This window comes from Episyrphus balteatus, chromosome 3 (assembly GCF_945859705.1).
Source record: "Episyrphus balteatus chromosome 3, idEpiBalt1.1, whole genome shotgun sequence".
NCBI classification, from domain to species: Eukaryota; Metazoa; Arthropoda; class Insecta; order Diptera; family Syrphidae; genus Episyrphus; species Episyrphus balteatus.
This window is the reverse complement of record NC_079136.1, coordinates 76,087,136-76,108,004: the sequence shown is the minus strand read 5'-3', so window position 1 is coordinate 76,108,004 and position 20,869 is coordinate 76,087,136. Positions and strand designations below refer to the sequence as shown.

General features: G+C 30.3%; 3 protein-coding genes and 1 long non-coding RNA gene across 8 annotated transcripts; 2 read left to right on the top strand and 2 right to left on the bottom strand.

Annotated features, from left to right (window-relative positions):
* The first annotated feature begins 212 nt into the window (after positions 1 to 212).
* LOC129916623 (uncharacterized) lies at positions 213 to 6,558 on the top strand. Of its 5 annotated transcripts, none has more exons than XM_055996673.1 (5): positions 213 to 699; positions 2,402 to 2,578; positions 5,951 to 6,041; positions 6,101 to 6,219; positions 6,382 to 6,554. In XM_055996673.1, the coding sequence occupies exons 2-5, from the start codon at positions 2,443 to 2,445 to the stop codon at positions 6,519 to 6,521; spliced, it is 486 nt and encodes a 161-aa protein (XP_055852648.1). In that variant the 5' UTR covers positions 213 to 699; positions 2,402 to 2,442; the 3' UTR covers positions 6,522 to 6,554. The 5 variants fall into 5 exon arrangements, with proteins under 5 accessions (XP_055852648.1, XP_055852649.1, XP_055852647.1 ...); XM_055996674.1 differs by lacking the exon at positions 213 to 699 and adding an exon at positions 1,987 to 2,324 and having other exon boundaries at positions 2,384 to 2,578; positions 5,975 to 6,041; positions 6,382 to 6,558; XM_055996672.1 differs by lacking the exon at positions 213 to 699 and adding an exon at positions 2,005 to 2,145.
* Positions 6,559 to 13,672: 7,114 nt separating this feature from the next.
* Positions 13,673 to 14,337, top strand: LOC129916624 (cardioactive peptide). The gene is made up of 3 exons (XM_055996675.1): positions 13,673 to 13,749; positions 13,811 to 13,874; positions 14,070 to 14,337. The coding sequence occupies exons 1-3, from the start codon at positions 13,693 to 13,695 to the stop codon at positions 14,282 to 14,284; spliced, it is 336 nt and encodes a 111-aa protein (XP_055852650.1). The 5' UTR covers positions 13,673 to 13,692; the 3' UTR covers positions 14,285 to 14,337.
* Positions 14,338 to 16,839: 2,502 nt separating this feature from the next.
* On the bottom strand, positions 16,840 to 17,729 carry LOC129916620 (uncharacterized). Its single transcript, XR_008772516.1, has 2 exons — positions 17,527 to 17,729; positions 16,840 to 17,462 (listed from the first exon to the last, which is right to left on the bottom strand). It is a non-coding gene; the product is annotated as an uncharacterized LOC129916620 (long non-coding RNA).
* Positions 17,730 to 19,072: 1,343 nt separating this feature from the next.
* LOC129916619 (probable ubiquitin carboxyl-terminal hydrolase FAF) lies at positions 19,073 to 19,964 on the bottom strand. The gene is made up of 2 exons (XM_055996666.1): positions 19,760 to 19,964; positions 19,073 to 19,695 (listed from the first exon to the last, which is right to left on the bottom strand). The coding sequence occupies exons 1-2, from the start codon at positions 19,934 to 19,936 to the stop codon at positions 19,390 to 19,392; spliced, it is 483 nt and encodes a 160-aa protein (XP_055852641.1). The 5' UTR covers positions 19,937 to 19,964; the 3' UTR covers positions 19,073 to 19,389.
* Between the last annotated feature and the right edge of the window lie 905 nt (positions 19,965 to 20,869).

The following is a 20,869-nucleotide window of genomic DNA, read 5'->3' as shown; positions in this document are numbered from 1 at the left end:
ATTCAAAACTGAAGGCAATCCCAAACAAAAATTATCTCTAATATCCACAATAATTAATCTACTCAAGCAATTTTACATAGCTGTTGTTATTTAAAAAAAAAAATTATAATTATTTAATTAACAGACAAGAACATTTTAAAGTCAATCGGTGCAAAAGTGGAATTTTATAAAAAAATTTTTTTATCATAATATGAGAACAAGAGTGGCACTAAAAAAAAAAAAAAAACAAATTTTGAAATAACGGTGACATTAGCGAAACTCATGTGGAACTAGGAAATGTATCAGAATTACGATTTTTGCAAAAGATGCTTGTTATATACTGGAACCTACATGGCGTTCTGACGCCAGAATGCACCAACTCATTTGCCAAATATGGTCAAAGGAAAACATGCCCGCAGAATGGAATCTGAGGATTGTTCAGTTTTGGGATACCTGTCAAGCTTATTGGCCTGAACCAGAGGCACCATCATGGTTAAGTCAAAGTCTTCAAGTTCTTCGTAATCTGTATGTACATATCGTAGGCGTAAAGCAAAATTGTTCTAAGTACATAGGATTTCTTAAGGACTTAGAACAATTTTGCTTTTCGCTGACGGTACATTCCTCAGGAGTTTTGAAGTGTGGTTCGCTGTTTTTTTTAGCAGCAGAGGAGGTTGAAGGTTGTTCCTCCTTAATCACAGATCTTTTTTGTCGTCGCAAATGGTGAGTATCTATGTTTATATGAATATAATATTTGCTAAAATATTGTCATAGGTTTTTTTTTTTTGTTTCCTCGATTGAGAAAACTAATATTCTCTTGCTGCAAAGCAGCGGCATACTTACATCTTGGACCACTTTTTGTTTTATTTGGAAATGCAAAAAAGTTAAACAGAGATAACAGATTGTAAAAACAAAGAATATTTTGTTTGAGTGTACTTCAGTACCTATAATATAAAAATTATATTTGTGGGTTTACTTGTGCGCATTCATATTTGATTCACAGAAATAAATGTTTTTCGAATAAACATTTGTTACATAAACTGAATGTTTCGTGAAAGTTTACATATCAGGGGTAATCATGGTGTAAACTCTGGGTAAACCTGGTAAAATGGTAAATATGGTAAACCAAGATAAACAGAAAACAAGGTAGAGAATACAAATAGTTTTTTTTTTAATCACAAACTAAGCTTACTGCATCATTTTTTAAGTTTTCCATTCGGAAAAACTATTAAAAAGGACGTTTGAAAATTTTAACTTTTGTTCTATTTCACTTTCACTGAAAAAAATTTAACGAGCTCCAGAGCCGGTCAAATTTTGACGTCTGTTTTAAGACCTATCTTATAAGCATGACCTCCCATCCCTACAAACAATTTTGCTTCTCTAAAGCTTTACAGAAGCAACTATAGCACCTGTAAAGCTTTATAGAAGAAAAATTGTTAGTCGGGATGAGCTTATGTCAAAATCAAACGAGCTTCTTCTTCGCTATTCGTTTATTAATCTTTTTATTAATTGAAAATTTAATTTATTCTTTGTTATTCTATCCCCCATCCATCCATGTTTTCGTTCTATTCTGAGAAATTTAATGTCGTGCAGTTCAGAGCGCACGGTTTATGCTTAACGAAAGTTGAATGAAATACGCATATGCGCATTATAGACAGTCCCATAAGACTTATGTGTTTTCGCTTATTCGCACATGTCATTTTGACAAAAGCCCATGCGAACTCATGCCTATTATAGTTGGACCCTTAACCTCAATAATGTCAAAGTTTATTCATGGTCGATGGGCATGGGATACTGTCAACATTAAAATGCATTTGACACACGGTCTAAGAAATATTTTCATTATACTTATATATTTTTATTATATTATAATACTATAAGAAAAAATTAGATATTAGACATGCAAAGAAAAAAATTTCTTGAATTTCCAGATTTTCTTATATGCGTATTGAACTGTATTTAGTTTTCTTTTGTAGAAGAGACAAATTTAGCTTAGCCAAAGAAATTCCCAGATTTTTCAGACGGTCATCTTATATGTATATGCTTATGCCTTAATGGTGCCTTAGTTGACATAGCTGCAAATAGTCTTCAACAAACACTGCATTGCTATGTTGTTTCTTATAACTGCATTATTCTGACAACAAATCAAGGCGCATGCTTGAGTTTTGAGTATGTGAATGTTCGATTTTTTTTAGTAGATATGTAAAACTTCTTGGATAAATATATAAGTGAAACAATGTGCTTCCTCTATGAATAGTAGTTTTATGCGTCCTTATATGTTTTTCTTTTTTTTCCGTGATAACAAACATCGATGATAAATAAACGTATCAATATTATTTTGTTGAATGGTATAAATTAAAATTAATCAAATAATAACAAACAATTTGATTTGATAAAATAATTTCAGTAATTTTTTTTTCACAAGGAAAACATTGAACTGTGCCTGGAAGAAATCAATTTTTAATTATGCAAAGCAGAGTTTTATATGCTTTTAGAGGATGGATTGCATTCGTGGCTTTTATGGACTTTGGAACAGCTTTTCGGTGCTATGTCGAGAAAAGGAGTTTTTTATCCCAAAATACAGAAATTGACAATATTGAAAGTAAGTAAATAAAAACAGTCTAACATGCATGTAATGCATGTATTGTATGTATGTATGAATGTATGTATTGTATAAAAGTGTGAGAATTGTTGAATTGCCACCGACACTGAGCGAGAGTTCAATTTTTTTTTTAATAAATAAAAATCAACCTGCAAGTTTGTGTCTCTCATGCTGCATTTCCACCAAACCTTAACCAAGATTTAGGACAGGAGATTAAAATGATGTTTCAACCGGCATCAGATGATTTATTGGATTTATTGATTCTATCTCTGCCTTAAACCTTTATTTTATTTATTGTATGATTCTGTAGTAATCATTTGCGAAATTGCTAGAAAATTGCAATTGAATAAATTTTTCCCATTTTGACAACTTTCTTCTTGTTTGCGATTATCAAATAATGAGTGCGTCCTCGTCCATCCACAAAAAAAACATTAACAATACTACTCCAGTCAAAGCGTCGGAAAAAAGGGCCTCACCTTGCGCAGAGAGGCACTGTCAGTTTTTATTTCATGATCGATAGGGGTATATTTAAAAAGCTTAAGCCCACCTGATCATTCTTTTTAGCGGAGTTATTCACAAAAATGCATTTTTTGGGATATTTTACTTCTAAGCTAATATCTTTGCTCCAGATTGTCGTAGACCAAAAAGTAAACATACATTCTCTTCCTTATAATCCATCCATCTTCCATCTTTAATGATAAAGAGCTGATTTTTTCTGTAAAATGCAGGACATGAATAGGGCTACAAAATAGATTAGAAAAATGTCAATCATGATATAAGCTTTTTTCGAAATGACAAAAATGTGTTTTTTAACAACAAGAATTTAACTTTAAATGGCTGCCATTTTGTATTTACTCACTCAAATACAATGAAATTACATACAACGATAGAAAATATTATAAGGAAGATTGGTCTACGACAATCTGGAGCAAAGATATTAGCTTAGAAGTAAAATACCCCAAAAAATGCATTTTTGCGAATAACTCCGCTAATAAGAATGATCAGGTGGTGAGAAATTGGGTTTAAGACTTTTAAATATAACCCTATCGATCCATGAAATAAAAACTGACAGTGCCTCTCAGCGCAAGGTCAAATGACGCTTTGACTGGAGTATACTGGCGTTTAAGAAGATTTAGATGGCAACACCATCAAAAATTAAATATTGCTTCTTTTAAAGTTAAAGATTTATACTGTGTATCATACAATTTTTAAACAAATGTTTTTAGCGAATAGTTTTTGAAAAAAAAAACAAACACAAAATTTGGAAAAAGAAAAATTAAAAATAAAGGTTAACTTGTTTTTTTTCTTTCAAAAAATTTACCCAATCAAAAAAAAAGGTTAACTTGTTTTTTTCTTTCAAAAAATTTACCCAATTAACTACCTACTATCTTTTATACATACACCGGCTAGGTATGTTAATATTAATGGAAACGATCCCTTGCCTCAATTATTTGAGAGTAAAGCTTATTTACGCCTGTAATATTACTAAGTATTTATAATCAGCCCTATCGGCAATACAATTTCCCTGGAGAAATTTCTCTATTCCGAAAAATCGGTATCGGCAATACTTTTTGAATGAAAAAATTTCCTTGGAAAAAATTCCCACACAAAAATACCTATCGGGAATGAAGTTTCTCCCCCGAAGTATTTCTATCATATTTTTTATGGGGAACAGATATTTTGAAGCCAAAATGTACGTGTTTTTCTTTCAAAATATTCTGTTAAAAATATTAAATTACTTACTTCCTTAATCCAACAAAAAGCAAATGATATTGCAACTGGATAACGCAAAATAGTAGACAAAAATAAAATATAAGAAAACCTTAAAAAAAAAAAGAAGCATAGAACTAAATGAGACCATTCCGAGAGCATTAGTTTGCTGCTTTGGTCGAAGAAATGATCAAATTATGTGGAATGCCTCAATTTATTTCAGTTATTTGTTTATCATGTCAAAAAAAAAAACAAAGCTTAAAAAACTTTATTGATTGATTCTTTAATTAAAATTAAAAACACAAAACTAATGGGCAAAAAATAAAAAAAATTATTGAATAAAAATCCACAAATCAACACCAAAGAAAAAAATTATATAAATATTGACTATTAAACATTTTAATTGTTTTTGTGCACTAAATACAATCAAATTAGAGTTGTCAAAATTTTCGAAGACATGTGTTCGAAGGTTTTTTTGTTTTGTTGAGTTGGCTGTACTTCTTTCCCGAAAACGAAATTCCGATGGAGATTGCCGATAAGGAGAAAAATTCCCGGGAGAGAAAACCTACTCCCGGGGAAATTTCTCACGTGAGATTGCCGATAGGGCTGAATAATAATAATATTTATTACATATAACAATAGAGTTTCATATATTTACGTATATTCATAATATCGTCGGCACAAAGCCAAAACCGCGAATCTGCATTTTTGGACATTTTCACTTTAATACGTCATTTAACTTGTTATCGGTCCCTCTATCCACTTGCTCGACCCAATCATCCATATGTTGCCTAAATGCCTAAAATATCAATTTGCGTAGCACGAGTTCCCATAAGATTGCATGCATTTCCAAAACTTTGAAGCGGTTTTTCTCAAAACTACAATTTTGCAGATTCGTGGTTTTGGCGTTGTGCCCAAGATATGTACTTCATTTTAAAGTTTAAGTGACCTTAATCCCAAAGACGCGCCACTTAAAATAAAAATAAAAATTTTCATTATTTTTTTTTCGTTAATTCTAGTAATTCGAGATTAGCAGAAACAAGTTTTTCGAGGAGTCCATTTTTCAGTTTCCAATTTTGTGTTTCTGGATCTTTTTTCAAATTATCCTTTTCAAGCTTTCTATTTCGAGTATGTAATAACTTTTCTTCTCATAAACGTAATATATTTTCGTTTTAAAATATGGTTGCTTTCGTTTATATTCTCAGAGATGAATATAATATTTAAAATTTTCACATATTTTCACATATTTCGTGTGACTGTCGTACTTAACTTATTCCATTTTCACATTTTTTTATTGGGGCCTCTTTTTTATCAAAATCCTCTTTTTTGGCCTCTTTTTGAAAATCTACGAAAGTAGCCCTGCTAAGGAGGCTTTGAAATTTAGAAAATTAAATAAATAATTATAAAATTAAAAAGTACATGTACTCAAAGGCGATATTGAAATTAAACTTTCATAGAAATAAAAAAAAAAATTATAATGCAAGAAATAGTACGAATAGTCAAAGGTTGTTTTGAATTCTAACATTAAAAAATATATATTGGTACAAAACTATGAATAGCTTTTTACTCAGATCTTGCATAAAATAATTAAATTTGTATATTAATAAAAATTATATGTTCAAAATACTAACAACTTTATGTTATTTTTATTTTCAATCTAAGCGGATTATACAATTTCTCGTTTAGTTGGAATGTACTGCATATTGAAAGCAATTGCTCTGGTACATTGCACACTATTTATTCATCATAAACCGTAAGTCTTAGTTTTTTTTTTTTAATTTGTATAATCTAATTGTTATTTAATTTTCTTAGGATTGTTATGATTGGACGCTGCTCAATAGTATTAACAATGATATTGTACTCGACAGAAGCATTATATTATAGGTCAACAACAATCAATTTTTATGTTCTCTTTCCCTTTTCATTAAATTGTAAGTATTTTTTAACAAAAAAATTAAAAATTAAAAGTTGATATCTATATCTTAATGCGTAATTAACGAACAATTTATTAATAAGGCCTTACGTGTATACAACCTACTAAAATCAATTAATTTTAGATATTAATTCATTAATTATATACTTTCCATTTTCAGTTATTACACTAGTTGGATTATTTTACATACCCAGACGATTAAGGCTTTGGGATCCTTTTAATACTAAAGACGATGAAAACAATCTTCTGATTAAACAAATGGTAACATTTAAAAGAAGAAAAATTCGAAAATTATCATAGTACTTAAATTGATAAATAAATATTATGAATGAAAAAAGTTTAGTTTTATTAAAAACATATTTAAAAAATTCCTAGCTTTTGTCTCTAGCCAGCAGAGGGTAATTGAAACTTGAACTTTATGTTCAAATGGTTGTCAACTACAAATACATAAACGAAGGAATGTTCCTCATTGTATAATAAAAAAAAGACAACAGCAAATTCGAAATGGTTTGATTTTTGTAATGCTGAGGACTAGCAGTGGGCAGCGATATTGAAGACTGATCGCAACTGTTCTCTGCTCAGTGGAAGAGCAGAGTGAGCAGGGAGCAGCTATCGCAATAGCAGCCTCAGTTCTATGAATGTTTGTGTATTTATCAGCGGCTGACAAAAATAAACTTGATTATTTGTTAACAGAACGTAGTATCAACCAGTTATTACTGAACACTGAGTTAAAATGGAATTCACTGAACCAACACCGAAGGTCCACCGTGCGGTTTTATGGGAGTGAACCACAGCTGAACTATGATATAAAACTACATTTTCACCGAGCTTCCGCCGAATACAGCTGAACTTATTTTTCATGCAAAACTATTTTTAGGGAAATCAGATTGTCTTGGTAAAATGCACGACTGGGGTCGCACGTACTTGCTCTTGCAGTTCAAAGCACTTTTATGTTAGTCTACTTGTAGATTTTAAAAGCTGGATCTTTATTTAAAAAAATTGATATTGGGGAAGAGCCGACACTTAGGGCAAAATTTTGTTAAATGAAAAAAATTTTTTTTGTTATTTGACTTTTTTGAGAAAAAATAAAAATGCAGTTTTATTGCCACTGCTTTAAATATTACGTATACAAAGTTTAATCAAAATCGTTAGAGCCGTTTTCGAGAAATTCGTAATATCGTATTTTTTCATATGGGAGGTATACGTTCCAAACGAGATATAAAAAACAAAAAAAAAACAACTTTCAGAATTCCATAAAAATCATCTGTACCAAATTTGAAGAAAATCCATCGACCCGTTTAGGCTGTGGAAATGTGTACAGATGGACGCACAGACGCACGGACGGAATTGCGGGACCCACTTTTTCGGAATTCTCCATCATCGTAATGTTGGTTTTGATTAAAACCTCAATTTTTTTTTCGACACGAAACCAATATTTGCCCTATAGAGCAAGTAAAAATACAGTAGACGATGTGCCATTACCTTAGATTATTTTTTAAATGTTGCTGTTTGCTTGTTTTTATACAAATTACAAAATGTGCATGATGGACTAAGGACCCACAGCCATTATGTGGTTCTGGTTGATTACGTAAAATATTTTTTTTCGATGGGTCTTTGACTTGGATGTATATAATTGTGAGCTAAGGCCTCAGTTATAGCTATCAGTAAAATCCATCAAAAATCAGTAAAATCCATAAAAATTTAAACATCAGGAATCTAAAATGTTTTACTGATGAGCGTTTATAGCAATCAGTAAATAATTTTTTTAATGATGGCATTAGGCAGTTCAGTAAAATTTAATCTTTAAAATTTATAAAATGAATTTGTGTATAAAATTTAAAACAAAATGCATTGATTCTTTTTGAAAAAATTAGTTTTCAATTTATTTCATCAAAATTTTCCACAAAATATAAGATTAAAGTATTCAAAATAGCAAAACAAAATTTTTACTGATGGATTTTACTGATAGCTATAACTGAGCCCTAACTCCAAAATAAAGTGCACTAACAATGTGACTATTTTTCAAAAATAAAAAAGGGCCGAGTTATTCACTAAAACGTGTTTTACCTTTAATCCAATATGGCGGCTTAAGCTCAAGGTCGATTTTCCGGAAAAACTGGTTTTAAGCTCTCAGTGATCCCCTCTACCGTCCTATGAAAAAAACTGCACGATCTAATTTTTTCCATTTGAAATGTTTAATTCGACTGGGCTAGAAATGGATTTTTTTCGTAAAATTGTTGGATGGGGTGGGATAGGCAAATGCCAAATTGGCAGAAAGCTGACTGGATGGAATAAAAGGGGGTTAAACTTGTATTTTTTTTTTTTGAAAAAAAAAACTCTCTCGGAAATGGGTGCAAAGTGGCAGAGGTTGTTGAATAAGGTGTAAAAGAGACAATTCCAAAATGACAGAAAGCTAAGTGTATGAAAAAGGGGTGACAGAAAAGCCCAAAGAGGTATTTTTTTGGAAATTTTACTGACTCGGAAATTGCTTTCATTTTGCAAGTGTGTTCCTGATGGTATGTAGTGACAAAATTCAAAATGCCAGAAAGCAGACTGGATGGTTTCTATTTTTTTTTTTCAATTTTTTACTTCAGAGAGTTACAAAATAAAACTTTTATTTGAAAAAAAAAAAAAAAACAAAATATTTAAAAACAACGGCAAAACCTAAAATGTTTTATTATATCTTTTTTTAAAGCCAGAAACATAGACTAATTACCTACCCTAAAAACAACCTAAAGGATTTCAGCCTTCCCCGAAATTTTTCCCATTTGAAATTCTAGATTTTTCTTTTATATTGATATTTGTTTTTAACCCTTGTCAATGAAAAATTTCTTTTTCCAGTTCCCTTTCTCTGAAAGTCTTATATATGTACATTAATGCAATTAATATTTCATTATGATTCTAGTGAATTATAATTTTTTGTTATTTTTTCTTATTTTTAAATTTAAATTTCATCGTAGACTACAAATTGAATTTTATACAACAAACATTAATAAATCTTTTTGAAAATTAAATTTATGAAATCCTTAACCCAACGGGAGACGTTGAAAACACAAAAACCAATTACATTAAAACACAAAAAGGCTTTTTCCTTAACAGCGGGAAGTCCACCGTGGTAAAACGAAATATTGTTTTGTTTTACTTATTTGCTGGTTAATAAATGATGAAGTTAGAATTTTCAACTCACACGTAAATTGTTTCTCATCAAGCATTGTTCATCAATATTATAATACTTAACATACAAAGTAATGTAAGCTTTATATATCGTCTCTTTTACTCAATTTGTGATTTTTTGCGATATAAAATTATTACATTAATGTGCAATTTTGTATTCGCAGTATTTGAATAAAATAAAATTTGAATTGTTTTTTTGCTTTTATAACCAATATAAAAATACTAATAGTGCGGTAAATGTATAAATTTGTATCTTCTGTAATCGCAAATTTTTTTAATAACTACCAGTATCACTTTTATGAATATTGTTATTATTTTGAACACATTTTGGCTGAACCTTTTCCGTTAGTTAAGATAAGTGTTGTTAAACTTATTGATTTTTGAACTCATGAGGAGTTTAAGTGTATAAAATGGAGTTTTGAAATTTATTTATCTAAAATGGATCTTTAAGACGACGGACGGTATATGATTTATTTTCTAAAATACTTTAAATTAAGTATACATTAAAAAAAATAAGTTTTGTTATAAAAAGTGCAAATACATAAACAGCGGGTTAAAGCATTTACACTCATAGCCCATAGACCTCGGTATAGTCTAATACATACCATAATTTTTTGTCTGAAAAAATAAAAAATGTGCACGGCCACACAGCTGTTAAAAAGATTGACAAAACTGAAATGAACAGTTTGAAGTTATTAAATTAAATTTTTTTTAGATTCATCCCTTTCAATGGTTTAAATTAAAAAAAAAAAACATTTGGGCAACGCTAGTCAATGGTGTACGTGAAAGCAAGCAAAAGAACCTTTCAGATAACTAGCTTTAACCAAATTGTATATACAGGGTGTCCCACAGTCACCGCCCCAAATGAAAACCATGGATTCCTGAGGTCATTATACATAAGTCGAAAAACTTAAGAGGTAATTTCCTCGTTTTCGTCCCGTTTTCGAGTTACCACGGTTTTTATGATTTTTGCTCTCTTGTCCTTTAACTGGCCTTATCTTTGCCAAACTAAGTTTGATTTGAAAGATTTTTTTTACCACCAATCAAGAATTTATTACAGTTTAAGTTTGTCTCAAAACTTTTTTTTCTGCGGACAACCGTTGCTCCACAATTTTGCATCAAACACAATTTTCGTCGTTTTTTAAGTTGTTTTTTACACTTTCATATTACACGGTGTAACACTCAAAATATACGCGGGCGGAGACCTATCAGGTTTTGTAGAGCTAGTCGCACTGAATACGAAACGGTATTTGAAAATCCCCTAACACCCCCAAAATCTGGAGTTACGGGCAAAAAACGGTTTTTTGGACCTTCACCCATTGAAAAAATTCTAGCTTCGACAATTTTTTACCCATTTTCGATTTTTTTACAGTTTCTGATAGAAGATAAATATACCTTTTTAACAATGTATAAAACATGTAACTCGGTTAAACCACTTAGAATTTATAAGATGTCAAAGTTCAAAAATTAAATTTTTTTTGTCATTTGCCCAACTTCGGCATCAATTTAAAGTATATGTTTTCAAAACAACATGCTATTTAAAAAATATATTCTAAAACTATATCTATTTCCCAATTGATCGAGGTATTTTTTATGAAAATCACTTCAAAATTGGCTTAGAAAAAAAAAATTTTCGATTTCAACCCAGATACAGAAATTCGAACTTTTAGGTATAGAACAAAAATGTTGTTTCGGCACGTAGTAGGATAAGTTGGGCGCCAGGATTTGATGAAAAGTTTTTGTGGAGGAGCTCAATAAATTCTTGATTGGTTGTAAAAAAAATCTTTCAAATCAGACGTAGTTTGGGAAAGATCAAGCCAGTTAAAAGAAAAGGGAGCAAAAATTATAAAAACCGTCATAACTCGAAAACGGGACGAAAACGAGAAAATTACCTCTTAAGCTTTTCGACTTAAAATGACCTTAGGAATCCATGGTTTTCGTTTGGCGCGGTGACTGTGGGACACCCTGTATATTGTACACTAGACTGATTCAAAAAAATTTTGTTTTTCTTTTGTTCAAAGCATTGTTGAAAATATTGTTGCAAATGACGAAAAAAAATACTGTAAAAGTTTCAGCCCTTAACGTTAACATTTAGTACCACCGCATCGCAAATTTCTATTTCCCATACGATTTGTATGGGAAAGATTGTGTATTTGTGTTTAGAATTTTTTATCTTTTTAATGGTTCATCCAAAAGGCTTGACAAAATCATTTTCTTTTATAAAATTGTCCGCTCTATTCAACCAAAAATCAATGATTTTTACACTTAAAAAAAATATTTCTATGTTGTGGTTTTTAAGGTGAAATGTCAACTTAAGCTTCGTAACAGGAATGTTATATGGACTTCATTCAATCAAGTAAACATTTTAAGTCAAATAAATAACATTTGAGGTCACTGTGGTGTATGCGTACTTTTTTTGGTGTGGTGAATAAAAACTAATTCTTCTATAATTTTTAAACTAAGCGTAGAATAGAGAAAATAAAAGTTGGGCTATCATGGACTTACCTTGGGCAGACAAACCACGGTTTTAAACTAACGATTTTTTTTTTCACAGGAAAAAAAAATGATATTTTTTCGGTTTCTGATATGAAAAAAAGTTTTTTGTTGTATCTTTTGAAATAATCGTGAACAAAATAAAATAAAAGTTGGGCTATGCTGGGCTAACGTTTGGCAAACGAACAGTGCAGAAAAAATATTTTTGTGATTTTTGAGGTGAAAAAAAAAAAAATAATTCCGTTATAATTTTAGAACTAAGTGTGGGCTATCGAAATCTTGGGCTATCCTGGGCTAACCTTGGGCAATCGAACCAGGCAGGTTTGAAAAAAAATTAGTATTTGGGGGTGCCAATTTCACATAGCCATATATATACAGGGGGTCTATTACGAAATACGAAATGAGCGGCAAGTAAACGATACTGAAGTAAATTATGGTCACGACGAAGATCGATTATGTAAAACGAGAAGGTCGTAAGGCCAAACTAAACAGAAAAAAAATTTTGAAAAAAAAATTTGTATTCAAAAACTGCTATTAAAAAAAGTTCATTGAAAATAAAATATGTATGTACGTTTTAATTTTTTTATAAACTGTAGTTTTCTTTTCAAATAACAATCCTACTGGCCATAAAATTTAAAAATATAAATCCATATCTGATTACGAAATGTTTTTTAAAAAGACCTATTTTTCAATAATTTTTTTGGTTTTTTTTATTGTTTGAGGACAAGTTTTTCATGCATACTATCGCATTTGAACGAGAAAGAAGTAGTTTCAACGATAATCGTTTTACAAAATAGGGCCTCAGCAATTTTATTGGTAAAAATTGTTGGCAGCAATACCTTTTTCTTTTTACTTGCGATATATGTACATAGGTACTATATTATAACAAATTATGCATTCGTACAAAAAAAAAGTTGAGATAACAATTTTACGGATGGACCGATTGACTTCAAACTTCGTATGTAGCATTTTTTAGAGACTCTTCAGAGGAGCTTTTGGAATTAATTTTGTTGGACCAAAATTAACGGTACATGTCATATACTACTTTTGGAAAAGTTTAATTTTCTCGAAAACGTCTCCAACGACTTTGTTAAAAAATTCAAATGTTAGTTTTTAAACAAGGTCTATCTTTTGATGAAATTTATTTTCGAAAATCATTATTAACGGTACCTGCCATAGAACCGCTTTTTTTAAATCTGATTTTCTGCCAAACTGCTAATTGTGTTTCAACGAATTTTTTTTATACAAAAACATTTATGTATATGTATAATTGTAACATATGTACATCAGAAATAAAATTTTGAAAAAAGTAATTTTTGGATTTTAAAAAAAATTTTGAAAATCTTTTTTTGAAAAATCAAATTTTCGAAAACGGGACAGTGAATTTTTTTGAAATTTTGGTTTTAGATGTTGATTATTGATTTCTACAAAATGGCATACCAATTTAATTTTATAACTTTTTTTGCAAAAAACTATTTATAAAAATTAGTTTTTAAAAAAACGGCTCTAACGATTTTAAACATTTTTTTTTTTCGAAAAATGCACCTTAGTAATGAAATGCATCTTAATGATAATATATGCGATAGTTCAGATAAGCGGGTCAAAAATAACCCACCCCACAAATCGGCGAGCTCAGCAATGCTTGACCTGGCCCTTAGTTATGATAAGCAGCGTATCGACCTTTATTGATTTTTTATTTATAAATTACGATGTGAATTAAATCTCAACTTAAATTAAATTAATATATCATTATAATCTTAATTTGTTTCTATTTTCAGTGGCACCACAAATCTGGAAAGTTCTTATGATAATTAATTTGTTCCTCTTCAAAAATATAGGGTCTACAGAGAATATTTCTAAAGTACATCTAACTCTTTATCGTTAGCTTATTATAAAAAAATAATATTTGAAATATTTTCTAGCACAAACTGAGTGGAATCATCGAATGGAACTTTGAAAAAAGGCCGTTTTGCAATGCTTTTACAGGTAAGATTATGTAAAAAGAAGCAAAATGGGTTCAGGTAAGATAAAAATTAATAGACTTGATTTTTTGACCACTTTTAATTTTTTTTGCAAATATCTGAGAAAAATACATATATACAATTTTTTTTTATACATCGACGGTCGTTTTTGCCTTTTTTTAGAAATCAATTCAATTCAATTTACTATTTTTGTTTTAAGGTTGTGGAAGAAAGCGCACTTTTATATCACAGGCTAAAATTGAAGATGCTGAAGCATTGTCTGGTCTTATAGACATGAATGCGGAGCCAGCTGTAGCAAATGTACAAAGACAAATTATGTCCCAAGCAAAACTATTTGAGGCTCTAAAAGAGGGAACCAAAGAAATTTTAATGCAAAATAATAAAGACAAGTTAAATGAATTACAAACAGATTAAATCTAACTATTGTATCGACATTAAGATAAATAATAAACTTTTAATAAATTGAATTTACTGCATTGCTTTGTAATTGATATGTTTTATTTATATTAAGAGCAATCAAAAAAATATATTTACATTTTTTTTATAGCATTTATGTTTCGTTTTTAAAAGGTAATGGATCCAGACTTCCCACTGATCTCTAAAAGATCAGTTGTAAAAGTAACGTAAAGCGAGAAAATTTGGTTTGTTACGGACCCAAACGATCAGGAAATATACCCAGCAGACTATCTTTCCTGTTTAAAATGGCAACTGCACACTAACCCGTTTGGGTTATAGCCTTTTTTTCTTATTTTTTTCTTCTATAAAAGCTTCAGCCTGTACTGCAAACACTAAGAATTAATCTATAATATGTAATTTCACAAGCCATTTTGCATAACAGATGAATCTTTACTCGCAAACTTTAGTAATACATTGGAAGGTCAAGTATGTAATGAGGATGGATTCAAAACGATATTCTGCGATATAATAAACAAAATGTGGTCTATTCTTAATAATGACCTTTGACATTTTCTTTATACAAATCACTCACCCATTAAACAAGATAATGAAGAATAGCGATGATTTTAAAGATATTTACCCGTTTTTGTAAGGTTAATTTAATACTAAATAAACTGAGAAAAAACAAGCTCTAGATCAAACAGATCAACTGCACTTGTCACAAAAAATTAACCAACTGATAGTCATTTTCTCTACGTCAATTTCTCAATAAAAGTAACAAAATCAACAAGTATTAAATTAAAAAAAAGACATCGCAAACTACTCTTTTTCTTTCCTCCACGGGTGATCAGCTGAACATTGCAATATTTTATCTAGAAGAGAAAACGAACATTTTCCATAAAGTAGGCAATTCGTATCCATATCCTAATGCATGCTGATTTTTATTAGTCATAAAAAAGCTATTGAAATCAATGGGCATTTGGATTTGGATACTAGAGGTTTGCACGAATGCATTCATTTGCTTCCCAAACAGGTACACTACTTCAATGCACTCTATTCGTTGTTCAAACACTGCACAACATTCGATTTCTTTGTACCGAGATGAATACTCTATTTTATTTCTCTGCTGAGATGGGTGCAGAATGAAAAATACAGCTAGTACACCGAGTGCAACAAATAAAACGTGTATTTGAAGTAAAATCAAATGTCTTGGAACTAGTTTTAAAACATTCATTGCAGACCTCTATTGGATACGATATATTTGAAACGGTTACAGCAATCAATTTAATACTATGGACCTTTTTTGTAAAACGTTTAAATCTTTACAAGATTATTTATCTTACCCATTTGATAATATGTAATGACTTCTCAGTTAATTAGAAAATTTAGAAAAAATAAAAAAAAATTGTTTTATGAATTTTTCAAACTCCGACCTCAAATATCTTTCAAATGCTAAGATTAATGAAAAAAGTATGTGAAGACAATCTGTTTCCCCACAAGAATATGCATTGTTTATTTAATTATATTAACTCTATTAGTTACAAAATTAAGGGAAAAACAAATATTTTTGATGCTTTTTTTAAACTTTAAGATATTCGAGCTCGAATATCTTTTAAATGGTTGTCCAGTCATTTTAGGTCCCAATTTTTAAATTCCTGAATTTTAATATAATAAATACCTATATAACGGCGTTGTAATTAAATCGAAAATAATATCGATATTGATGTCGTGCCGATTAAAAAAGTTATAAGGGTCGAAAAGTCACGAAAATAATCTTTTTCGCAAATTAAAAAATGATACAATTGTAGTTTTGAGCTTATTATCAATCTGTTACTTACCATAAAGGTTTTTCAGCAGCTAATCTTGGTTTTCTGCAATTTTTCTCTTGAGAAGCTCCAAAGGACATTTTTCTATGGAATGCATGCTCATGGAATCACTAGATCGGTCCAATACTTCATTGTTTTTTCATTGAGGAATAATGTGACACTAAAATTTATGGCTAGAATCCAAACCTTTATGTAGTAACTAGAGGAGCAGAGCTATTCACAGTACGTTATTCCAATAATCAAACATTCTCCATTTATGATGGGCTATTCTGCTATCTCAGGGAAAGAATTAGGTCCTTTTTATATTTTGGAAAACACCATAATGCAGTACCAACACATAATGGAGTTTGGAAACGTTTTAAATATACGAATTCGGAGCTTCTATATTTATACAGATGGGGTTCCTGCCATGAAGTTCTTTCAGTGTAGTTCGATTTCAATTTCTTCCAGTTCTGACTATGGAGAAAACCCTAAAAATCTAAGTTTCGATCCATAGAAGTCACATAATCGATTTTTTGACTCACCCTTAGCACCCTACCATTCCGCAATTTTTTGAATTGTTACAGTCAGGGGCAGTATCTTTTAACTCTTCTTTAAAATCCAATGGCATTTATGGGTGCGTTGCTTACTTTTACTTACGATATGAGACATAAATCATTGTAGCTTAATGCCTACAATTTTTTTATTTTTCGGTCTTAATATAAATCTGCTGCATTAGCATTATTATCGCATTTGCTGGTCGGTGTGTTGTTGTGACAATTATTTTCTTTATTTACACGTGGTTATCAAGTTCGTTTCATTCACATAACTAACTTATTTAAAAAAAAATGAAATAAATAATGCAACACAATGATGATGAGTCCATGTGGGATCCACAGGCACAAAACGCCAAACTAAAGGCCCTTAAATTGAATATTTTAACAAAACAAAAACAACTTCATTTGACTTAAATATGGTTAAAAATTTCACTTAATTTTTAAAAACAGTATTCATGTAATTTAAATAAATTTTATATTGGAATCTAAGGAATGAAAATCTAAAAAAACTCATTTAACATTTTTAAATTACTTATTATTTACCGGTTTTGGTGACAGCCTTAGTTCATTTAAGCTAGTATATACATTATTAAGACTGTACACTTCATTTATACTGACATTTTCTGCAGTATTTACATTAAATGTTTCACTTATATCTTCGGACAATACAACTGGCTGAACTTCTCGAGTAGTTGAATGTTGTTTCGTAGAGAAAGCAGTAACAACAGCTGTATCTGCAGCGGTGTTTGCGGTCGTGTTTTCCAGAACAAAGGACTGAACTTTGGATCCATCGCTCCTTATATCTGTATCTGACTCGATTGTTTCATCCTGGTCCTAGAACAAAATGATAAATTTATATTTCCGGTCATACCTTCTACAAATTATTTATTGTTTTTACTTCATCCTGGCACAATTCATAAGCTAGCGACTAAGTGTTTTTCGCTGATTGAGACCGCTCTAACATATATCCATTAGTGTTGTCATTACTTTGAGCTGGAGGAGACCAAGAGTAATTATATTGACAACCAATTCCTCGCTGCTTATCAAGCTCTTCTTGAAGCCATTCCACAGCCATAACCCAATGTTTGCCAATATGTTCGTTAGAATTATTAGGATATTGGATACGATATATTTGAAACGGTTACAGCAATCAATTTAATACTATGGACCTTTTTTGTAAAACGTTTAAATCCTTACAAGATTATTTATCTTACCCATTTGATAATATGTAATGACTTCTCAGTTAATTAGAAAATTTAGAAAAAATAAAAAAAAATTGTTTTATGAATTTTTCAAACTCCGACCTCAAATATCTTTCAAATGCTAAGATTAATGAAAAAAGTATGTGAAGACAATCTGTTTCCCCACAAGAATATGCATTGTTTATTTAATTATATTAACTCTATTAGTTACAAAATTAAGGGAAAAACAAATATTTTTGATGCTTTTTTTAAACTTTAAGATATTCGAGCTCGAATATCTTTTAAATGGTTGTCCAGTCATTTTAGGTCCCAATTTTTAAATTCCTGAATTTTAATATAATAAATACCTATATAACGGCGTTGTAATTAAATCGAAAATAATATCGATATTGATGTCGTGCCGATTAAAAAAGTTATAAGGGTCGAAAAGTCACGAAAATAATCTTTTTCGCAAATTAAAAAATGATACAATTGTAGTTTTGAGCTTATTATCAATCTGTTACTTACCATAAAGGTTTTTCAGCAGCTAATCTTGGTTTTCTGCAATTTTTCTCTTGAGAAGCTCCAAAGGACATTTTTCTATGGAATGCATGCTCATGGAATCACTAGATCGGTCCAATACTTCATTGTTTTTTCATTGAGGAATAATGTGACACTAAAATTTATGGCTAGAATCCAAACCTTTATGTAGTAACTAGAGGAGCAGAGCTATTCACAGTACGTTATTCCAATAATCAAACATTCTCCATTTATGATGGGCTATTCTGCTATCTCAGGGAAAGAATTAGGTCCTTTTTATATTTTGGAAAACACCATAATGCAGTACCAACACATAATGGAGTTTGGAAACGTTTTAAATATACGAATTCGGAGCTTCTATATTTATACAGATGGGGTTCCTGCCATGAAGTTCTTTCAGTGTAGTTCGATTTCAATTTCTTCCAGTTCTGACTATGGAGAAAACCCTAAAAATCTAAGTTTCGATCCATAGAAGTCACATAATCGATTTTTTGACTCACCCTTAGCACCCTACCATTCCGCAATTTTTTGAATTGTTACAGTCAGGGGCAGTATCTTTTAACTCTTCTTTAAAATCCAATGGCATTTATGGGTGCGTTGCTTACTTTTACTTACGATATGAGACATAAATCATTGTAGCTTAATGCCTACAATTTTTTTATTTTTCGGTCTTAATATAAATCTGCTGCATTAGCATTATTATCGCATTTGCTGGTCGGTGTGTTGTTGTGACAATTATTTTCTTTATTTACACGTGGTTATCAAGTTCGTTTCATTCACATAACTAACTTATTTAAAAAAAAATGAAATAAATAATGCAACACAATGATGATGAGTCCATGTGGGATCCACAGGCACAAAACGCCAAACTAAAGGCCCTTAAATTGAATATTTTAACAAAACAAAAACAACTTCATTTGACTTAAATATGGTTAAAAATTTCACTTAATTTTTAAAAACAGTATTCATGTAATTTAAATAAATTTTATATTGGAATCTAAGGAATGAAAATCTAAAAAAACTCATTTAACATTTTTAAATTACTTATTATTTACCGGTTTTGGTGACAGCCTTAGTTCATTTAAGCTAGTATATACATTATTAAGACTGTACACTTCATTTATACTGACATTTTCTGCAGTATTTACATTAAATGTTTCACTTATATCTTCGGACAATACAACTGGCTGAACTTCTCGAGTAGTTGAATGTTGTTTCGTAGAGAAAGCAGTAACAACAGCTGTATCTGCAGCGGTGTTTGCGGTCGTGTTTTCCAGAACAAAGGACTGAACTTTGGATCCATCGCTCCTTATATCTGTATCTGACTCGATTGTTTCATCCTGGTCCTAGAACAAAATGATAAATTTATATTTCCGGTCATACCTTCTACAAATTATTTATTGTTTTTACTTCATCCTGGCACAATTCATAAGCTAGCGACCAAGTGTTTTTCGCTGATTGAGACCGCTCTAACATATATCCATTAGTGTTGTCATTACTTTGAGCTGGAGGAGACCAAGAGTAATTATATTGACAACCAATTCCTCGCTGCTTATCAAGCTCTTCTTGAAGCCATTCCACAGCCATAACCCAATGTTTGCCAATATGTTCGTTAGAATTATTAGGATATTGGATACGATATATTTGAAACGGTTACAGCAATCAATTTAATACTATGGACCTTTTTTGTAAAACGTTTAAATCCTTACAAGATTATTTATCTTACCCATTTGATAATATGTAATGACTTCTCAGTTAATTAGAAAATTTAGAAAAAATAAAAAAAAATTGTTTTATGAATTTTTCAAACTCCGACCTCAAATATCTTTCAAATGCTAAGATTAATGAAAAAAGTATGTGAAGACAATCTGTTTCCCCACAAGAATATGCATTGTTTATTTAATTATATTAACTCTATTAGTTACAAAATTAAGGGAAAAACAAATATTTTTGATGCTTTTTTTAAACTTTAAGATATTCGAGCTCGAATATCTTTTAAATGGTTGTCCAGTCATTTTAGGTCCCAATTTTTAAATTCCTGAATTTTAATATAATAAATACCTATATAACGGCGTTGTAATTAAATCGAAAATAATATCGATATTGATGTCGTGCCGATTAAAAAAGTTATAAGGGTCGAAAAGTCACGAAAATAATCTTTTTCGCAAATTAAAAAATGATACAATTGTAGTTTTGAGCTTATTATCAATCTGCTACTTACCATAAAGGTTTTCCAGCAGCTAATCTTGGTTTTCTGCAATTTTTCTCTTGAGAAGCTCCAAAGGACATTTTTCTATGGAATGCATGCTCGGGGAATCACTAGATCGGTCCAATACTTCATTGTTTTTTCATTGAGGAATAATGTGACACTAAAATTTATGGCTAGAATCCAAACCTTTATGTAGTAACTAGAGGAGCAGAGCTATTCACAGTACGTTATTCCAATAATCAAACATTCTCCATTTATGATGGGCTATTCTGCTATCTCAGGGAAAGAATTAGGTCCTTTTTATATTTTGG

What these genes read in the sequence shown, in the direction of transcription:
- LOC129916624 (XM_055996675.1), top strand. Translation starts at nt 13,693, where the DNA reads ATGATAATTAATTTGTTCCTCTTCAAAAATATAGGGTCTACAGAGAAT. An exon ending in CTACAGAGAATATTTCTAAA is followed by an intron (nt 13,750 to 13,810) that starts GTACATCTAACT and finishes AATATTTTCTAG; the next exon opens with CACAAACTGAGTGGAATCAT. An exon ending in GTTTTGCAATGCTTTTACAG is followed by an intron (nt 13,875 to 14,069) that starts GTAAGATTATGT and finishes TTTTGTTTTAAG; the next exon opens with GTTGTGGAAGAAAGCGCACT.
- LOC129916619 (XM_055996666.1), bottom strand. Translation starts at nt 19,936, where the DNA reads ATGGCTGTGGAATGGCTTCAAGAAGAGCTTGATAAGCAGCGAGGAATT. An exon ending in ATGAATTGTGCCAGGATGAA is followed by an intron (nt 19,696 to 19,759) that starts GTAAAAACAATA and finishes ATTTTGTTCTAG; the next exon opens with GACCAGGATGAAACAATCGA.
- LOC129916623 (XM_055996673.1), top strand. Translation starts at nt 2,443, where the DNA reads ATGCAAAGCAGAGTTTTATATGCTTTTAGAGGATGGATTGCATTCGTG. An exon ending in AGAAATTGACAATATTGAAA is followed by an intron (nt 2,579 to 5,950) that starts GTAAGTAAATAA and finishes TTTCAATCTAAG; the next exon opens with CGGATTATACAATTTCTCGT. An exon ending in CTATTTATTCATCATAAACC is followed by an intron (nt 6,042 to 6,100) that starts GTAAGTCTTAGT and finishes TAATTTTCTTAG; the next exon opens with GATTGTTATGATTGGACGCT.